At 43.6% G+C, this 20,504-nt stretch overlaps 1 protein-coding gene across 3 annotated transcripts in view; it reads right to left on the bottom strand.

Moving 5' to 3' along the window:
• MTMR4 (myotubularin related protein 4) overlaps positions 1 to 20,504 on the bottom strand; it is a 90,946-nt gene that overhangs the window by 20,586 nt on the left and 49,856 nt on the right. For all 3 annotated transcript variants that reach the window (XM_088455299.1, XM_088455290.1, XM_088455280.1), the window contains 7 exons: positions 11,440 to 11,556; positions 10,200 to 10,282; positions 8,132 to 8,298; positions 7,694 to 7,790; positions 5,538 to 5,651; positions 3,869 to 4,068; positions 3,629 to 3,757 (listed from right to left, as the gene is read on the bottom strand). In XM_088455299.1, the coding sequence (XP_088311425.1) occupies positions 3,629 to 3,757; positions 3,869 to 4,068; positions 5,538 to 5,651; positions 7,694 to 7,790; positions 8,132 to 8,298; positions 10,200 to 10,282; positions 11,440 to 11,556 (907 nt within the window). The remainder of the gene's footprint in view (positions 1 to 3,628; positions 3,758 to 3,868; positions 4,069 to 5,537; positions 5,652 to 7,693; positions 7,791 to 8,131; positions 8,299 to 10,199; positions 10,283 to 11,439; positions 11,557 to 20,504) is intronic.

Here is a 20,504-nt window from a genome sequence, read left to right as displayed (position 1 = left end):
TCATTTATATAGCGCACACATATTCCACAGCGCTTTGCAGAGAATATTTGTCCATTCACATCAGTCCCTGCCCCAGTGGAGCTTACAATCTATATTCCCTATCACATGCTAACACACTTACACACGAGGGTTAATTTTTTTTTTGTTGGGACTCAATTAACCTACCAGTATATTTTTGGAGTGTGGGAGGAAACCGGAGTATCCGGAGGAAACCCACACAAGCACAGGGAGAATATACAAACTCCACACAGTTAGGGCCATAGTGGGAAACGAATCCATGACCTCAGTGCTGTGAGGCAGTAATGCTAACCATTACACTGTATGTGCTGCCCCAATATAAAATTATATATATAACTACCATTACTTGGAGCAGTAAAAGATGCAAGCTATTGTGATGTCAAATAGGTCTGTGAATTAAGGAGCCATAAGGACAGCAGGACTGTTCTAAGTCACTTCAGTCAGAGCCTTGTTGTACATCCTTTCAAAAAGGGACCAGGCGACAGGAGTTATAGACGGAAAAGCAATATAATTATATACAGATTTGCTGACGTAGCTTAGCCCCAGGCAAAGTACATACACAGACAGGTTACACTGCAGGGTTATAAATAGAACATTTAAAACACAAACCGATAACTTTAAAAACTAAGAAATTGTATTTCTGTCTAGCTGCACAAGGCAGCTGCTTATTCAACTTCTATGAGCAAACTTCAGATATATAATACAGCATATTATATGTATTTTCCCCCAAGGTGTTTGTGAATCATGTAGTCACTGTCATTGTGTTGCACACAACTCCGAATGAGGACGGGTCTTGTGATTTTAGCAAACTGTACGTGTTACGGCTAGGGAGGACAATCCCGGGATTTGAGGCTCCAATCCCGGGATTCAGGATTAAGATCTGCATAGTACTATTGTGTTTTTTTTTTTTCTTTTTACTTACTTTCCGGCCCGGGATTAAGACTTTCATAGTAGAATTGGATTTTTTTTTTTTTAATGCTGGGCAGCGCTGGTTGGCACAAAAAAATGCAATGCTACTATGACGATCTTAATCCCCGGCCCGAAAATGCAGATCTTAATCCCCGGGACCGGACAGTGAGTGTTTGTTTTCTTATTTCTTATGAATTCTTAACGGGGGAGGGGGATCATGGATTGCAATTGCACCGCGTACGCAGATTGGTCGATGGTGCATACTGTGCATGCACCGCAATGCGCGTGTTCGCATTGCAATTGTTCACACAGATACAAAGCCATCGCAGACAGTGGGACATCAGCGTTTGAGTTTGGTGATGGGGCAGTGGTCGGAGAAACGCAGGCATGCCTGTCTGTTTGAACGCTGTTGCATGGGCGTGCATAAATTAGCCACTGCGCCAGCATACGCAGCTTGTGTACTCACTGTGTGCAACGAGGTTAGCAATTTCTGAGTAAGATCAGTACTTGTGCATGAGGGGCCGATGTTACTCGATGTTCCCGATGTATATACAGGACTGCAAGGTATTACGGATGTGCGAAAGTGGTTCTGGGCGTCTCTGTGCGTCTCTATAATAGCTTTGCGATTACAGTCATTAGCATATTTTGCAACAGACCTGCGTGCGTAAAAGCAGCTGCGGTTGCAATAGCGATCCTTAGTTAATCAGGCCCTGTGTGTACACAATTTAGTGTAATTGTGGGTCGCATTTTACATATGGCTGAACGGGCGATACTGGGGGGCTATGGAACGTTAGTACGTAGGAGAAGTGTCCCATGGACGTACAGAGTTGTGGGCTATTCAGGGATGAGCGTATGCAGCGATCTAGCGGGGCTGCTGCAAATGCAGATAGTAGCAATGATCAGTGCTCTTGGAAGCAGAGGACTAGGGGGTCGATGGGGTCACTTAGATGCATCCGTGTAACTTAGGATCAGGCCTGTTATGTGAAGCTACTTGCACTAATGTGAGGAGGTCCTGAAATAAGCATTTAGTAAGTGCAATGCAATGCAGATTGGTTTGTGTCCGCATTCAGTAAGTTATGTCGCCTGCTATTCAGCCCTTTCATAACCCCCATTAGATATACATTATTACAGCAAGTGCCACTACTCATTTATCATCTAAATCTTATAGGTAATAACAACATTGTACAGTTATTACATAATGAGGAGTTGTGCACCGGGGTAAGAGGCATTTCAGTACAGTTAAATTCCACTTTGACAGAATAAGAAAAAAATGGTGTAAGAAAATGGTAAAAAGTCTAAATACCAAACCAAACAAAGAAACAAACGTCTTCATTATCTGAGCAGGTATACGCAGGCTTACACTGTGAGGTTGGTTGTTTTTTTTCTTATATTTTACCAAGCCAAGATTATTAAATTGTTACCAGTGCCAACAAGACAAAGGAGCTCATTCAGACCTGCTCGCAAGATGCGGCCGCTCGCTGCCAAAAAGGGGCCGGATATTTAAATTAAATGCTCGCACTGCGTGGCGTAAGGATGCCCTCTATGTCTTAGCGAGCTACGGCACTGAGCGCTCGCCAGTGTATAAAGACGCCTCCTTTCTCCTCGCAATACACGTCATCTCCTGGAATTGTTTGATTAATCGGTAACATCGAGAGCCATCAGAGCTGCTCGCAGCCCTTGGGGTTGCCTTTCCCCGCCGCATGCACTGCGATCAGTGCGGACTGAATTACATGCAGGTGACGTGTACAATGACGCTACTTTGCTAATTATGCACGCCCTTTAAACAGCGTTTTGGCGGCCTGACACGCCTGCGTCCGCAACACCACTCCCCCCGTTCACAAGCACCTTCCCCTGTTACCACCCACAAACGGCACATTCTGTCACTAAAAGTAGCGGGCAGTCTGTGTGCTATGAGCGCACGATTCCCCATCGCTAAGACTGGCTTGCGCACGTGCACTGCGAATTAGACGCATTGCGCACTGATCAACAATCGCCCGGCAATGAGCGATCGCACCTTAGCGAACATGTCTGAATCAGGTCCAAAGTACACCATGTTGTGCTGTCTACTGAGAGTACGAGGAGGAGGGAGATTACCATAAGAATATGCTGTGGTGAACCCTGAATAAGAGCCTTTCGTGACTGCATTTTTAAAGCAAGAATTATCACACTGTACTGAATATCCTAATACTGTACAGTGACAATATTGTGCTAGACGTAAAGGGAACTGCATAGGGGCATTGCATTAGGGTTACAGGTAGTACAAAATCAAATAAATTGTCTCACTGACACCATCATGTACAAAATCGGGGAGTGTAAAAAGAGGTTTTGGCTGGATTTGTAGTTCTGTTCCGGACATCAGTCAGTAACAGGCCTGGTACCCACATTGATCCCCATTTCCGTCATATAGTAAAAGCCTAGCACCACCTCCAGCTCAATGCTACAAATAACCTAATCCTGGTCATGTGACGTTGTGCACAGGAAACAGCATTTTCTTCTTCTTATTAGAAACTTTTTAGTTAATATAAAATAAATAAATAAAATGTGACTGTTTGTAGCACTGAAACAAAAGGTGCAAATGGAAATAAAGAGTCTGCGCGGTGTGATCACCCATACTAGCATACAGATGCACTTATACTAGGTTAGTAAATAACGCTCTCATCTATGACGATGAGCTTAGTAGATCTATTTCTCTATCGGTTACCTTCACACTCGCAGCCTCCACCTTTCGCTCTGTTTGCAACAGCAGCCGTGTAAGATCTAGCATCCAGGATTAAGAGTTTCTGAGGTGCCCCGCTCCCCTCAATGCCAGGGCAGGCAGTCAGCGAGGAATCTGCAAATAACATCAAACACTATTAATCCCTATACAGAGATACCACATTAAGTGGTGCATATATTATAGCTTCATTGGATAGTAATAATAATGTTGGTAAAAGGGTCTTACCAAAGTCGGTGTCTGCATTCTCATTTCCCTCACTGGTGCTCTTGTTATTGAAACTGACGGCAGCTGCACGTCCTCCTGGGTTCAGGGCACAGGCCTTTGCAACGGAAGTGACCAGATACTCATCATCGGCATTGCGCCAGCCCCACCAGCTGATCTCCGGTTGACTGCACCGTGCTATCACTGCCCCTGTTCGCGTATGTCTACGACAAAGTACACAGGAGATAATAGGTCACCTGCCCTAGTTCTGGGACAAGCTCCAAACTCGTATACAGTAGTGTGTAATAAGAAAAACAAAAACCCGTTTAGTTCATTAAAATCATCGAGCCCATACTAAGTCCTGAACACGGATCATTCCAACCTAACCCTTGATATATTGGACATTATTAGTACTTATTGAACCAAGCAGTCAACGTGAAAAAGCAATGAGGGAAAAAGTAAGTGCACCCTTACTGCGTTCATCTAAATAAAGCTCATATGGGCCAGATGCTGCTAGTCACGTGCACTTTGTAATTTGACCACCAGGGAGCGTTAACACCTCTATATATGAAAGCAGAAGTATTGCTAGTCCAGTCTGGAGCTTTCAGCTATGTTAGCACCATGCCAAGGAGAGGAGACACCAGCACTGATCTCAGAGAATCGGGTGTTGCTGCTCCTTAGGCTTAGAGACGATCAGAAGGACATTTACAGACAATGTAAAGTATTGTATTCTGCAGCGAGGAGGATGATTTGCCAAGGAAGAAAACAGAAGAAAGCTGCCGTATTCCTAGGAACAGGCATCCCAGCATCAATCCGAAGAGCACACCATATAATCCCCAGATAAAAGGTTGTTCACAGTTTTTAAGACTAAAGGTGCATACACACAGGACGATCTGCTCAGCTAACTATATCACTGAACAATCTCCCTTGAAATTCCTGGTGTGCTGGATGAACGATATTGTTCATCCACACACCAACGATATTACCAACGACCAATGATCGTGGATCCCTATAGGGCAGGGGTTCCCAACCACGGTCCTCAAGGCACACTAACAGTCCATGTTTTAAGGATAGCCATACTTGAGCACAGGTGACTTAATTAGTACCTCAGTTACTTTGATTTGAACCATCTGTGCTCAATCATGGGTATCACTAAAACCAGGACTGTTGGTGTGCCTTGAGGACCGAGGTTGGGAATCACTGCTATCGGGAATATAACGATATCGCCCAGATTGGCCTGTTTGCATGGACGATGGACAATATAGTTATCGTCCAGCAGTAGCGCATATCGTTGGTTGCATAAACATGGAACAATATGAACGATATATATCGTTGAACGATAGCATTAATATTGTAACGATATATCGCTCTGTGTGTATGCACCTTAACATAAATTACATTAATGTCATAATTATAGCCATAGCAGACATGCAGAAGGAGCTTATACTAGTAACTATACATCTGTCACATGGCACAGGTAACATTTAGTTACATGTTATTTGTTTAGTTATCAGTTTAATGTATACGGGAAGCTTTTAGTCACTGTTTGAAGTTTATAGTTCAACATTGTTTGTTTTAATGTTGTTATTTCTAGCTTATTAAATATGTATCTATAGTCCTGTTGCATACACTCTTGGAGCAAAAGGGGCCCAGATGTGCACAAACATACATTACAGTATGGGCAAATTAATACCTGTACACCACAACAGGTATCCTCTTCCATGATCTGAAGGTAGCAACATTCTCAAGCTCTTTGTCAGTGATCCAGACAGGAACCAGGAGCTTTTGAGGGTAACTTGGACACAGCCTAGAGGTGCCGCCAAAACAAAGTAATCACCATTAGAAGAAAACAACCTGCGCTGTATACATAGAGGAAGAGAAGCTATCATCATAACAGCTACACAGGCTTGTTTAAAATATCATTCTGTCCAAGTTTCCTGGGCTCTCATTCATCTCTCCTGCAGTTTACCAGGCCCCACTGAATACACTCCCGCAGCTGTAGTGAGACCTGGCTATTTTTCAGCGCGGTTAATCTGGCAACAGGGTTATTGTGGGGCTGTGGTGGTTGACGTACTGCTGCAGAAATTATTGACGCTGGGTGCAAGCTGGCACACATATCGGCCGTTCAATTGTGTGTGCATCGGCCAGTGTACGTCATATCGTGTTGGCTGTGCAGCACAGCCGATGGCAGATATATCTGTTATAGCTGCTGCAGAGACTATGGTGGGGGTGTGGTGGTTGTTGGGATGCTACAGAGGTGATTGAAGGGGGAAGGGGGGGCGGGAAGATGTGCTGCTACAGAGTTTATAGAGGGGGCGATGTGCTGGCACAGTGGTGATAGGGGTGAAAATGCTGTTGAAGTGGTTGCTGCTGCAGGAAGGAGGAAATGTTACTATACAGATGATGGGTGAGATGGGGTGGGGTGAGTGTGTTATGACATAGGTGAGAGGGGGAAAATGTGTTACTAAAGAGGTGAGAGGGGGAAGTGTTACTACAGAGGGGAAAGTGTGTTACTACAGATGTGATGGGGGAAAAGTACAGCTTTCCGTTCCTCTGGTGCGCACAGGTTGGCGTAATATGTACATGCAAACCGAACAGAGAACGGAAGTGGCATACTTCCCTGCCTGGCACTGGCTCCGCCCCCTTTTGCCCAGTGTCCTTTGCTGCAGGTCTGACCTGATCTGTTGCTCTCAGACGCCGTCGCATGTGCAGTGAGAATATATAGACATTATCAGGCACCCGATATGTCTGTATCCTCATTGCGTCCAGGGATCGCGGAGGGGCCGGACTGCGCATGAAGACGTCAGACAGGTAAGTCTACATGAATGGCTACTAAACATCACTATATATCGCATCGATGTGATGCAATATATAGTGATATTTTTCGTTTGACACTTCATGTTCTTCATGAATAGACCCTCTAGTATTCTATAGTATACAATACAACACAGTCAAAGCCATGTTCACAATGTCATGAGATTATAGGAAGGAATGCAAATTTATCACCCATAATAAGACGTCAGACATGGCCTTTACAACTGCTGTGTACAAACCTATGGTGCAATCGCAGGTTTGGGTCAGTGAGATCCAATAGACACATAGGGACTACACACAGCGAGTACTCATTCCTGATTGTAGTAACTGCAGCATCAGTGGTGGCCACACTCAGTCACCATGTATGCAGCATTGGGGGAAATGCTTTTCTGCACTCACCTGCAATGCCCTGGGGACAAGGAGTAAATAAACAATACTTTGTCTCTGCAATTTCTGGCACATCAAATATTACTGGATTTGAAAATAATAAGTTTTGATTCAATCTCTACATTATTATATTTAGTAGCTAATCGAAGTGTTATTTTAGATCTCTGTAACATGAAAATGTGTTTTGTTTCACTTACATATTAAATATTATTCTAAAAAGCAACCAATAAGGATTTATATGCAACTTTAAGAGTGTCAAAGGACCATACAGCGATTGCAAAAAGTCTAAAATCTATTTTTTAGGTTTTGTCTGCATTTGTCTTTTCAGCGGTCGGAGGGGAGATGGGAGTATTGTGACTATGAAGAGTCACCAATGCAGTGCACACAGGAGTCTGCTAGAGCCAGGTGATGCAGCATGGAGGGGGGAAAGCAGAGCAGGGTCTATTTTTCCCACCCTTGCTCCGTTATCCACTTTGGCAAAACAGATGTCTGCACTCCTGAGTAACTGTCTCTCTCCCACTCACCTGCACCAGAGGAAGGAGAGATGGATAAATGATGCCTGTGTTCTCTAGGCCCAAGAACAATAAATGTCCATATTTTGCAGAAAAAACAAAACAAAACACACACTGTAGATCATCGGTTTCTTACTTGTAGTTGTTGTTGATTTCAGACACTCTCCATGCATTCTGCATATCAAAACCCATGCGCTGCCACTCCATCTGAAAGCGATCCTTCACATGGTCACCTGAAATGACGCCAGTCAGGGCAATGCACGTTAGTAACGTGTCCGGCGGGTACGTAACATACGTTAATCAGAGTGGTATGTATTTATGATGTATATTCACAGCTGGAATGTCCCAGGTGGAGGATTCCGGTACAGATATAAAGTCAAATCCACATGCAAGAAGGAGACTTGTGCTTACAGCACCTACTGCACACAGGGGCCATGTTCATCCAAAGTCCAAGTTACAAACCACCTTCCCCAGCTTAGATTAGGATTTCTCCTTAGGTACTCTACATACTGCACACATTCACATCTGCTTAGACTGAGGCTTGCACTCTATGGTATGAATGAGTGCAGTTTACCTGGGCGACAGAGGTGAACATGGTGCTCCTCCTCGTCAGTACAGACACCCTGGCACCAAGCGTGGTAGGCAAATGCAAACAGATCTTCTTGTTTGATTGGACGTACAGTAGCTCTGCTCAGACGCTTCAGCCACTCCTGGCATTGCTTGAAAGTGGAAAAGTGACATCTACAAATGAAACAAGGATAGAATGTTAGAGGAGTAAATGATTAAAAAAAAAAAAAGACAAAACCAAAACAAACCACAAACTAAAAAAATTATAAATAAAGAAATAAACAAACAAACAAACAACACACCTAACATGCACGCATCACAATTAAACCGATTGATTCATCTCTTTTCCTCCCACTGGTCATTATAAATACTAGCAGTGTTTATTTTGGTCATTTTGTCTTTACAGCCATAAAAAGCTTTAAATTGCTATAGCAAATATATTTCAAATCTATGCTTTTTTAAATGCCTAAAAGTAAAACCTAAAATGTGAAAACCAAGATCATCTGCTATATAATGGGCTATTGCATCTCTCTAGCGCCCCCCCCCCCCCCTCTCCACCATCAGTAACATCTTAGCTCAGACATTAGGTCCAAGGGGCTTACTCTCATTTCATTATACATTAGCTCAAGGATTTCTGGGATAGGCAGAAGTATGGGTGATCATTCTATATTGACCATTGTAGTAATCCAATGGCCAGTAACTGCTTGTTATTACTCCCGTCCACTACATGTGAACTTTAGGTTAGTAAGGGCACAGGACGAGTGCTCTGGTGCTCCAAGTGATTTACATAACTTACATCATGTTTACAATTTCCCTTTAGCAGTACACTCAAGAGGCCCTCTTAAAACTAAACAAGCAACATTCAGTTAGTTAAATTAATAGAGCTGATCCATTTAGCATTGTATCCTGTAATGGTCAAATCTCAGTGATAAGTTGAAAGGACAGGTATCATTTAGCCTACATAGTGTTCATTCTAGCACCCTGCACCTATCACAACCCGTGCAGGTCCTCTTTCCTGTCTGGGGTTTCGCTATTTGCTCTGGTGCTTCTAGCACACTCAGCTGATACAACACACTGCAGACATACAGACCAGAGTGTGCTAGAGGCACCAGAGCAGAGAGCGACACCCCAGGCAGGAAAGAGGAACTGCACGGGTTGTGAGAGGTACAGGGTGCTAGAATGAACACTACCTACACCTAACAGCTGACGGATCCACTGTTACAATGAAAAGACTGAAAGTAAGTGTTGCTCTGGGCCAAAAAATGCATCATATGATCAGTTCCTATCCAATTATAAGCTGTCCTCTATGGCAGGGAATGCCGCTCTGTTCTCAGTATAAGCAGGCCAATTATAAGCTGTCCTCTATGGCAGGGAATGCCGCTCTGTTCTCAGTATAAGCAGGCCAATTATAAGCTGTCCTCTATGGCAGGGAATGCCGCTCTGTTCTCAGTATAAGCAGGCCAATTATAAGCTGTCCTCTATGGCAGGGAATGCCGCTCTGTTCTCAGTATAAGCAGGCCAATTATAAGCTGTCCTCTATGGCAGGGAATGCCGCTCTGTTCTCAGTATAAGCAGGCCAATTATAAGCTGTCCTCTATGGCAGGGAATGCCGCTCTGTTCTCAGTATAAGCAGGCCAATTATAAGCTGTCCTCTATGGCAGGGAATGCCGCTCTGTTCTCAGTATAAGCAGGCCAATTATAAGCTGTCCTCTATGGCAGGGAATGCCGCTCTGTTCTCAGTATAAGCAGGCCAATTATAAGCTGTCCTCTATGGCAGGGAATGTTCTCAGTATTTTCATTGCATTCAATTCTGTTATAAGCAGGCCATGGCAGAACCCTTTGCAAACGTGAAGATAAAAACAACAAATACTGTATAGGCCGAATATCTGAATAAAGACAGTACCTGAGATTTAGAGAGAAAAAACAAACAAACAGCATATGTATGTATGTGCTGCATGCCTTCAGTAATAAAAGAACTGGGAGTCTGAATAGCCAAAGCCCTCGTGTAAATGCTTTTGTGGAAAGTACATTACAGATTATAATGAATGTGCTATCTATAGACATGACAAGTATACCTCACTACTTTGGAGTCCTTGCAGATAATCTGCAGCTGGAACATGTCGCGACTCTCCACAGTCTCAATCATCCTTAAAGGCACCTGCAGAGACATCAGCAACTTGTCTTTTAAACATGAAGCCATCACATCTAGGAGTTCCGGTTAACTTTCAACATTGAAGCTGTATAGCGAACAATAGCGCAAACTTGACCCAGCGTACGGTTTTACACATCTGGAATGAGGCACTGACAACCTTCATCAACTCCGCCAAACCTAACAGTCGATGCTCACACTTTTACAGCTTGGGTTTTGTCTGTAACCAAGTTAAATTATTCATAACAGGTAATGAATGTTCCATCTTCTACAGCTACAACGTAAGGATGCATTGTCCTTTGCAGTGGTAACTGTCAAAGCAGAAAGCCCTTTATCAAATAAAGCAACAATAATACTGTTTTTTTTACAATTAATCCCTGTGGCAAACTTCGTAAATACTATTTTCCACAGTTTGGGAAAAATTTACTAAACGGCAAGTTCTAAACCTCGGCGGTTTGGTGGCGGTTTGGCTATCTAAAGATTTACTAAGGCCAAAACCACTGCAAAAATGCAGTCAAAACACATTTTAGAATAGAATAGAACAAGGCTGCTGCAAAACCGCCACCAAATCCCTGGGGTTTAGAACAGAATAGAACCTGCCATCAAAGCACCACCTAACCGCCAGGTAGAACCCGCCATCACACCACCAGGGTTTAGAACCCGAAGCTTAGTACATTTTGCCCTTTGTTTCTTAAGGCTGCTATTAATGATTTCTAAATCTGCAGTTTCCAGTGTCATAGCAACCACATGATGTAGGGAACATGCAAATTTTGGAACGCTCCTCTGAGTTCTGTCTGCAAAACCCAAACCATCCTTCTGCCTGCACACAATATGCTGGGAGTCTGTGTCTTTGTGTGTGACTGGCAGCCATACTTTTCTGCCCTCAAGAGAGATTTTGGAAAGAGGATAATGAATTGTAGGAGGACAGCTAAACAAAATGATGCATGCTTATACAGTACTCAACTTACTATTTAAAGGGAAACAAAGCTTCTTTAACATGTTAGTAATAAACACAACACACCTACAGGAGCTGCACTATGAACAGTTGGCAAACAGCTATAAATGTAATACTGATTTGGAATTCTATCATATGCATTTAAATTAGTGCCACTAACTATAGCGCTGTACAGGTTGCGGTTCTCAGCACACCACTAACAATAACTTACATTGATGACAGAGTCTTTGAACTTGATGTGCAGCCTGTAGTTGGAGATTGCTATTACGGCATCATTAGCATTTCCTAAATACTCCACACTCTCGCCTGGCAGCACTTGGAAAGGTACCTGCAAGAAACAGGTAAGGAGGCAGATGACAAAAGAGAACTTATCTCTCAGGGAAACATAATGAAATCCAGTGATGAATAATGTACTACCCCTTCCTCACATTTATCTTACATCTAAGATGATTCCATTTCACGGGGTTCTAAATTGTATGTACCATAAACCTTCCCTAGGCTTCCCAGAGAGAGACATGTTCCATGACAGCTGGTGGCGTATTATCGTAGGTAGAAGTCTTCTTCATGAATATAAAAAAAAAGGTAAAAAAACCTCAACATGTGAAGTTTTCAACCTATGAGAACTGATTTTTTTCTATTCCAATATTGTTGCCCATGTAAATTTGCGTGGTATTGTATACTATAAATTGTCTTACAGATAACGTTACTCATGCCTGCCTCAGTGGAGTCTACACTACAGTCTAAATGTTACCGCTTACGGTAATTGGGTAAATTCTGTCTGAAACCAAATAACCTACATGTATGTTTTTGTTGTGTCAGTGGAAACACGGACAGAACATACAGGGGCTGATGCAGAGTTGAAGGCACGTCGGCCGCATTGTGTGCATAGCACTAAGCACAGAAATTTGACGATATGCCAAGTTGTACTCTGTGGACGGACTGCCCCTACCTGTATCGCTTGGTTCCATACCAGTTATCAGTTTGCACCAGCCCCAGCCCCATTCTCAATGCAAATCAGACTCAGAACTCTACCTACCTAGCAATTCCGTACTTAGCTTAACTGCGAGTGCCCGGTTACCAGTCACTCTTCTTCAGCAGCAAATGGAGATGTAAACAGTTGTGATAGACTCAGCGTTGCCCCATACTTGCATACTCTCAGCTCCAGAGCAGACACTCTACGAAAAACATGCACGATCCATCCAAAAACAGACTCGCATTCAACTCTACAGCTCCACAAACTCCACATAGGTAGTGCTTTGACTGGAATTGAATCCTTGTTCACAGTACTGTGGAGTAGCAATGCTAACCACAATATAACAAACTAGCAAGAACTGCAAGTTATTTTTCTTTTCATGTCTGTGTACGTTCTATTCAAATGACCTATGCAGCAAATTTACAACCCACACAGTGGCGTACCAAACATATTTGGCACCCGGGATGGGTATTTACCCCTCCCCCCCTCAGTATGTCCCCATATCCCTCTGTATGCTGCACAATGCCACCCACACTCAGTGGCCCTGACTATTCACCTCCCGTGGCCAGCTTAGAGTCTTGAAACCTTCCGGCTGTGTGTTGTGCATGCACAGTACATAGAGCGGCTCCCAAGTCCCCTCATCAGGATCACTCAGTCACTCCCACAGTCCTGTAGGAGTAACTTCCAGTCTCCCATCACTGTGTCCCCCACGTCAGACAGACTGAACTGCAGAGCTCTGCGGAGCTACTCCCACACTACCAGATTCTACATTTTCCAGATACCGTCATCAGAATGCAACATGTTCTCCAATTCTCTACATAAGGGAAGAAACATTTTTCTTATTTTTCATAAATGGATTGGCACATTAGCATTAGGATGCTGGTAGCAAACGTAGTCATATTGGCAAATAGGCCCAGTTTTATCGCTATTAATAGTCCCAATATGATCAGAATGTTTGAAAATGTAGATAAAACAAAAAAAATATAAAATCGAACCACAAGCTCCCAACGCTCTCTCAGCGCTTCCCCCATTGACCTCAGTGGGAATGACTAGCAGTGACCTGGTCATTTTGCGTAACAAACTGTACAGTGTGTGTCCGTCTAGGTTCCGCATGCCCTTATTTTGTTTTATGAAGGCCATGGGTTGGAGAGTATGGAGTTTTTATTATTATTTTCAGATTTAAAGACTTCCACAGTGCCGGACTCAGAGGTCCGGGGCTGGTTATGCTTTTAGGTAGGAGGGACCCCAAGTTATTTTATTTTTTTTAATATAACATTAACCCTTTCTTTACATTTTAACACAACAAGGCCTGCACAGATCATACTGATCTGTGCAGTGCTTTGCATCCACTGCCAACTGTGAGCAGACTCTTAATTCTATTTGGCTGTGGAGACTATCGTAAAGGGTGTAATGCGACTGAAGTCCCACATGGAAGAACCGATGATTATCACCATCGGATCCAAATAGACAGACAATTATGCTGCTTAGTAAATTCGTGATTTTGACCTTCTAAACTATCGGCAATGTCCTGAGCCTCCCAGAGAAGCTCAGCGGCAGCCAGGCCGCAGTACTGTGTAATGTGCCCGGTGGCTCTGACCGCCGTCGTGGCACACTTCACAACCGTCGCGGAACAGTGGTTGAAAACCACTGCACTAGACGATATGCTCCATGAGCGATATAGTCAGCGTTTCCCCTTGAACTCCCAGGCATACGACACTGGGCATACATAAGAAAATATTTAAACAAACTCCCAAGGCGCAATCTATACTTTTGCTGCCTTCTATAAATGTGAGGGCCACCTCACCCTCATAAACAAATCACACAATGCAATAATATTATAGATACCGGCGCTCAGTATAGTCCATCTCAATCTTATCACAAAAGTATATGAAAATACTTAAATGTCCAAAACTGGATGAGATATGGTTTTGCCCAGTCTTGTGGCGCCATATAAATAAACGATATATATATATATATATATATATATATTATATATTTATATATTAGGTTGTTGTTACTAAACATAAATATTCCCTATAAAGCACAATGTGTGCTGTGGTGAAGAATTGATAATTAAATAAAAATCACTTTAAATAATATGAATCAGGTCAAGGTTTACATAAAAATGCATTATGGTAATTGTGTAATTTAGACGTGACGTCTAAAATTTTGCCCTTCAAGCCTAAAATGTGCCCTCCTCAGCAATCAGCACCCTGTAAAAATCTGAGACCGTGAACACTAATTATATACACAGAATGTTATAAAATGTGCTTGTGACCTGAGACTTGTCAGTGTCCCAGGAAAGAGTCATGGGAACGGAAGGTAATCAGTTGTAGGTTCTCCATCACACTGGGAATACACAAGCACTCACAGAGTGTTGGACGGGGAATATGGGAAAAGAACAATCTAATTACACGTTACAAAGGAAAATATTTAGTTTTTGATTTTCCTGCTTTATTACAAGTCAGTCTTAATTGGATGATATAACAGTGGGCGAAGTGTAAAATATAAATATATAATTTATTTAATATATTGAGAAAATACCACCATGATTGGACACAATAGATCACATGACACTGCATTATTTCCAAACAACCGCATACCTCACGCCTCATCTATTTCCACTGTTATCAAAACCTCATCACAAGCCCTAGTTGTATCACTCCATGAGTGTAAACAATAACATCTCTCACATAGACACTGCTCACAGAAAATCAGCACATTACTGCCTCACTGACAGAAGTACACATTTCTGACAGAAAATACTCAAGAAATGTAACAATTACTACATAACTCAAAGGACTGGCATCAGTCCTCACCAAGGATTGACTGGTACAAATAATGATCAATTCAAAGAACTTGAACAAGACTTACCTGAGCAGCCACTGCTGTAATATCTTGACACAAGTTTGTTTATTAAGTAATACTGCAAGATAAGCCATTCATGTTTTACCAATGTGACAGTTAAAAATGACTGTACATGCAATATACAAGACTAAACAGGTATGTGTAGTATGTATTGTATTGGTCATGTGCAGCAGTAAGCAGCTATGCACTCCCCTCCTGTCAGCTATTGCTTGGCTACAGTCTAGTACAGACAGCGGCTGAGAGAGGGAGTTGGGGCGTGCTTGTGTATTGATACGTGGTGCCTTCCATTTATTCTACACTTGCAGGCAGTAGCTGAGCTGTGAGCTTGTGTGCAAATACACATTGTTTGTCATTATACTGTACATTAATATTGCCAGAAAAGGTAATGAATGTTACCATCTGCTTAAGCCCGAGTGTAGGTACGTGCTGTTCTTTGCAGTGACTATTGTGAAAACGTAGAGCTTTATATCAAACCACGCAACAGCAGCTTTGGGGTTTTCCATCACGTGCAGCATGGTGTAATACCAGTGTCATGAGCTTTAATATGCAGTCATTGGACGTTGCCAGGCTCAGTGTCAAAAGCCTTTATCCACATGCTTCCATGTCAACAGCCAGAAATTGGGGAGGTCACATTTTTAAATATAAATTAAAAAAAAAAAAAAAATGATTGGACCTTTATGAGTATATTATTTTATTTAACACCAACATACTCAGTTTCTTTTGTTACAGTAATTATTTTAATCGACCAAGTAGTTACTTAAAAGAAACCTCCTAATTTGCATTCATTGGGGATAAGTCAGCCAATCATGATGTAATAACAGTTACACGTATGTAACTGGAGCATGTATTGAGCCAATTTGCACTTTGTTGCATGTGCTTTAATGTACTACTTATGATTTTGAAAACATCTTGCTTTCAGGAGTTCTTCTTCTGGCCACTGGAAACTACAACTATAAAAGTCTGCTGCCCTCCCTTTCATAGCAATTACTATACAATCATAGTATTCTATCAATAATTAACAATAACTGGCCAAGAACAAAAATACACTCATGGTTATACACTGGTCAGGGGCACTTACGTACTCTACCAACATCAAAACTTAAAAGCACAAATTCTAAAATGTGTTCTGGCATAAATCATTATCCATATCTTCAATGCACAAATGAGTAAGGAGAGAGAATGAAAAGGAGTAAGGAGATATAATAAACACCCATAAAGCAACTACAGCAGAAGTAGAGAGACATTTTCACCATTGTACCAATACTGCATGTAATTTGTGGGTCCCGTAAGTAATTGTACAGCAGAATACACAACTCTCTCCATGACTTGCTATAATGACAGCAGGCCGGCTTGCTCATTTGTTCAAATCAGGGACTGATGTAGAGTTGAAAGTAAATCAGTTTGTGGACATAATCTTGTGCGTTTACGTTCTGTGCACAAGCCAGAACCAAGTGTATACAACTACGGCGATGCACAGTCCTCTGGTCAGGTGTAACTGGGTTGCAATGGGGCATTCACGCATAGAGCTGAATACACAGAGCGTTTGCCGAAGGAATTGCAGGCTAGACACAGTGCAGCATACACATAATCATACCTGTTCATAGACAGATCTGCTGCAAACGCACCCCGATAACGATAATGTGTACAAAACCAAGTGTACAGATGGGATAGTCCGGCCCCGGCCCCGGCCCAATTGCACATACACAGTGGTCATTCATCGCATGGTCTTATCTGCTGTGCTGCAGGTGGGACGATGTGGTGAACGAGCAGGTGCTGTTACAGGCAGCATGTAACGAAACATCGCGCCATCATACACCGGTTCGTAAAGCGAGCTCATTGTACTGTTATATCGCATTGCACCGCCGACAGGGTCACACATCGTATAGTGTGTGGGACAGATTTAAAATGTTAAATCTAAAGCTGGGTAGCTTTAGATTTAACATTTTAAATCTGTCCCACATACAATGCAACACGGTTTGCCAAGGAGCAGGTGCCTTGCCTTTTTTATATGCTTTACTCCCAACTCAGAATCAGCCCCAACGTATCAAACTACTCCTCTGTGATCAGTTTACCATTATACGGCTATGAAGACCATCAATTTTATTTTAATATTAGCGACATGTCCTGGCTTTGTACGGGACCAACTTCATCTTTCCACAGCCCCCTGCATCTCATAACAACCTACACCATGTCACCATAGCCCCCTGCATCTCACCATAGCCCCCTGCTTCTCACTACAGCCCCCTGCTTCTCATAACGACCTACACCATGTTACCACAGTCTCCTCCCTCTCACTACAGCCCCCTGCATCTCATACAACCTACACCATGTCACCACAGTCTCCTGCCTCTCACTACAGCCCCCTGCATCTCACTACAGCCCCCTGCATCTCACTACAGCCTCCTGCATCCCACTTCTACCCCATGCATTTCACCACAGCATCCTATATTTCACCACAGCATCCTATATTTCACCACAGCATCCTATATTTCACCACAGCATCCTATATTTCACCACAGGCCCATGCTTCTCACCACAGGCCCATGCTTCTCACCACAGGCCCATGCTTCTCACCACAGGCCCATGCTTCTCACCACAGGCCCATGCTTCTCACCACAGGCCCATGCTTCTCACCACAGGCCCATGCTTCTCACCACAGGCCCATGCTTCTCACCACAGGCCCATGCTTCTCACCACAGGCCCATGCTTCTCACCACAGGCCCATGCTTCTCACCACACAGCCCCCTGCATCTCACCACACAGCCCCCTGCATCTCACCACACAGCCCCCTGCATCTCATAACAACCTACACCACAGCCCCCTGCATCTCACTACAGCCCCCTTGCTTCTCACTACAGCCCCCCTGCTTCTCACTACAGCCCCCCTGCTTCTCACTACAGCCCCCCTGCTTCTCACTACAGCCCCCCTGCATCTCACTACAGCCTCCTGCCTCTCACCATAGCCCCCTGCTTCTCACTACAGCCCCCTGCATCTCATAACAACCTACACAATGTCACCACAGTCTACTGCCTCTCACCATAGCCCCCTGCTTCTCACTACAGCCTCCTGCATCTCATAACAACCTACACCATGTCACCACAGTCTCCTGCCTCTCACTACAGCCCCCTGCTTCTCACTACAGCCCCCTGCATCCCACTTCTACCCCATGCATTTCACCACAGCATCCTATATTTAACCACAGCCCCCTGCATCTCACCACAGGCCCATGCTTCTCACTCCTGACAATGTTTCTTACCACAGCCCCCTGCATCTCACCACAGGCCTCTGCATCTCACCACAGGCCCATGCTTCTCACTCCTGCCAATGTTTCTAACCACAGCCCCCTGCATCTCACCACAACCCCCTGCTTCTCAGTCCTGCTCCCTGCATCTCACCAGTGTTAGTGTTGCCATGCAGCTGGCTGGGCCCAGCCACTGGGATGTGCTGGGAAGGGCAGGAGGATCATGGATGAGAGATTTGTATTGCAGCTACCGTAAGCATTATCAGCAGAAAGTCCCCAGGGCTGGGGCACCTGTGTATATTTCCGCAGCCTCCAAGCGCAGCCCTCGCCAGCTGCTGAATATGGTGATGAGTAAGGTCCTCTTTGCACAATGAAACCTGTCTTCCTGTGGAGCTTCCACGCTATGGTGCCCCTGTCCAAGAACAGCGCTGACATACATGGGAAATGCCTCCTGTTCTCAGAGGGTGTGCAGCTGACGGGAACACCACGCTGGAGAGGGAGCACTTCACGGAGGAAGAGTGGTGGCCGGAGTCCGCCTGCAGGTTCAGCTTATCGATGTTTTTGTTACGATGGTAGTGTTTTTACTATTTGATGGTGGTAGTACGATGTTTGCCACCATAAAATGGAAATAATTCTATGGAGTTCCGACGATTGTTTGCTTTTGTAATTACTGATCGCTATGCTTCCCCTGGCTCCTTATTGGCTACTGTGTCTGCATCAGGGCATCTTCATTGGTTTGTTGTAGGCGCTCACTCTCGGTCTGCCTCAGATGTGACCCTGCTCAGTCCCCGACTTCCTCCCTTTTCTAGGCTGCTGTTAAGCAATTGCTATCTCTGATTGTCTCTCAGACAGTGAGACAATCAACGCGCAGTCCTCGCCCCTGCAGCAGCAGTCACTGACACAGCACAACAGTTTTTCTGTAACTTGCTTTTCAGTAAAATCGTCACTGCTCGGCTCCCTTTTGTCACAGATGAATGGTTCCGTCCAGTGGTTCAAGAGATTAGCCCGAAAGAACACACAGACCCCTAAACCCGGGAGATAGATAGATAGATAGGACACCTTGAAGAGGAGCGCATATTCCTCATTCTGTCAGCACATATCGTTACATTCCCTGATGTATTAGTAATCTGAAAATTTTGATGGCGGGCTTGTTGTCCCTATATAAAACCACAGCGGTGTCTTTCAAATTATAATACACCTTGTCATATCCCCTCTACCATAAATTACAATGACATTAGGAGAGGGTTTGTTTAAGAAATATCGCACACGAGTGAAGAAAAGTATCTAATCACATTAATAGTCTCTAATACACTGTTTCCTAAATGATTGGAAGAGAAACATACTTCAGAATTTTGGAACAAACGACAGACATTTAAAAACAATAAAATGATCAAATGACAATCTTATGTTCCCAATGTTTTAGCGAAATACAACTTAAGTGATAAGCTAAAAAAAAAAAATATTGAAGTGTGCAGTGATATGAATACAATAAAAGTTAAAACAAAAATCTGGCAGCCACTTACTTCCTGATGCTGCACGTACGACTATACAATCTATGGCAGTTCCTTCATGATTTGTGGGTAATCCTCTATCCTATTAATCTGCCCGATATTGATTGAGTGTAATATCTTAGCTAGTTATCTGCCAAATACAACCTCTATCATCATGGAATGTACGTGCAAGGTTCTTTGAAGAAATAAATAACCTCAATAGGATCAATATAAATTCATTCAAGTAGTGTCATAGATTTAATAACTTATCTATGCCCAGCTATAAATCTAGGTCGGTCTCCCACCATATGTAGCCTGCATCAAATAGATTGCATGCCGATGTCCAGGCATTTGGAGACAATATTTTTGTGTCTGTAGTACAGCAACTGTAATGACATGTATTTCAGTTAATGGGGGGGAGAAGAATTATAAAGAATGGAGACGTAGACTAGCGGAAAAGTTGCCCTTAGCAACCAATCTTATAGAAACATCAGCGCACAGCGAGTTATTGGACACATCACAGTACCGGGGCGGCACCAGACTGGAGGGCAGAGCAGACCCAGTGTAAAAGAAAGGGCCTGCGGTTTCTGGCGGGAACAGTCGCCGGCAATCAGTGAAGTGAGTGATCTGTCTGTGTATCAGCGGCCCCGTATTTGTTACTGGGGAGGCCTTTTGTGTCGCTAGCAAGTGGTGCAGTATCTGGT

Source organism: Taudactylus pleione, unplaced genomic scaffold, assembly GCF_031769625.1.
Source record: "Taudactylus pleione unplaced genomic scaffold, aTauple2 ptg000040l, whole genome shotgun sequence".
NCBI lineage: Eukaryota > Metazoa > Chordata > Amphibia > Anura > Myobatrachidae > Taudactylus > Taudactylus pleione.
Note: the sequence above shows the minus strand (reverse complement) of the source record. Positions and strands in the feature narration are given on the sequence as shown.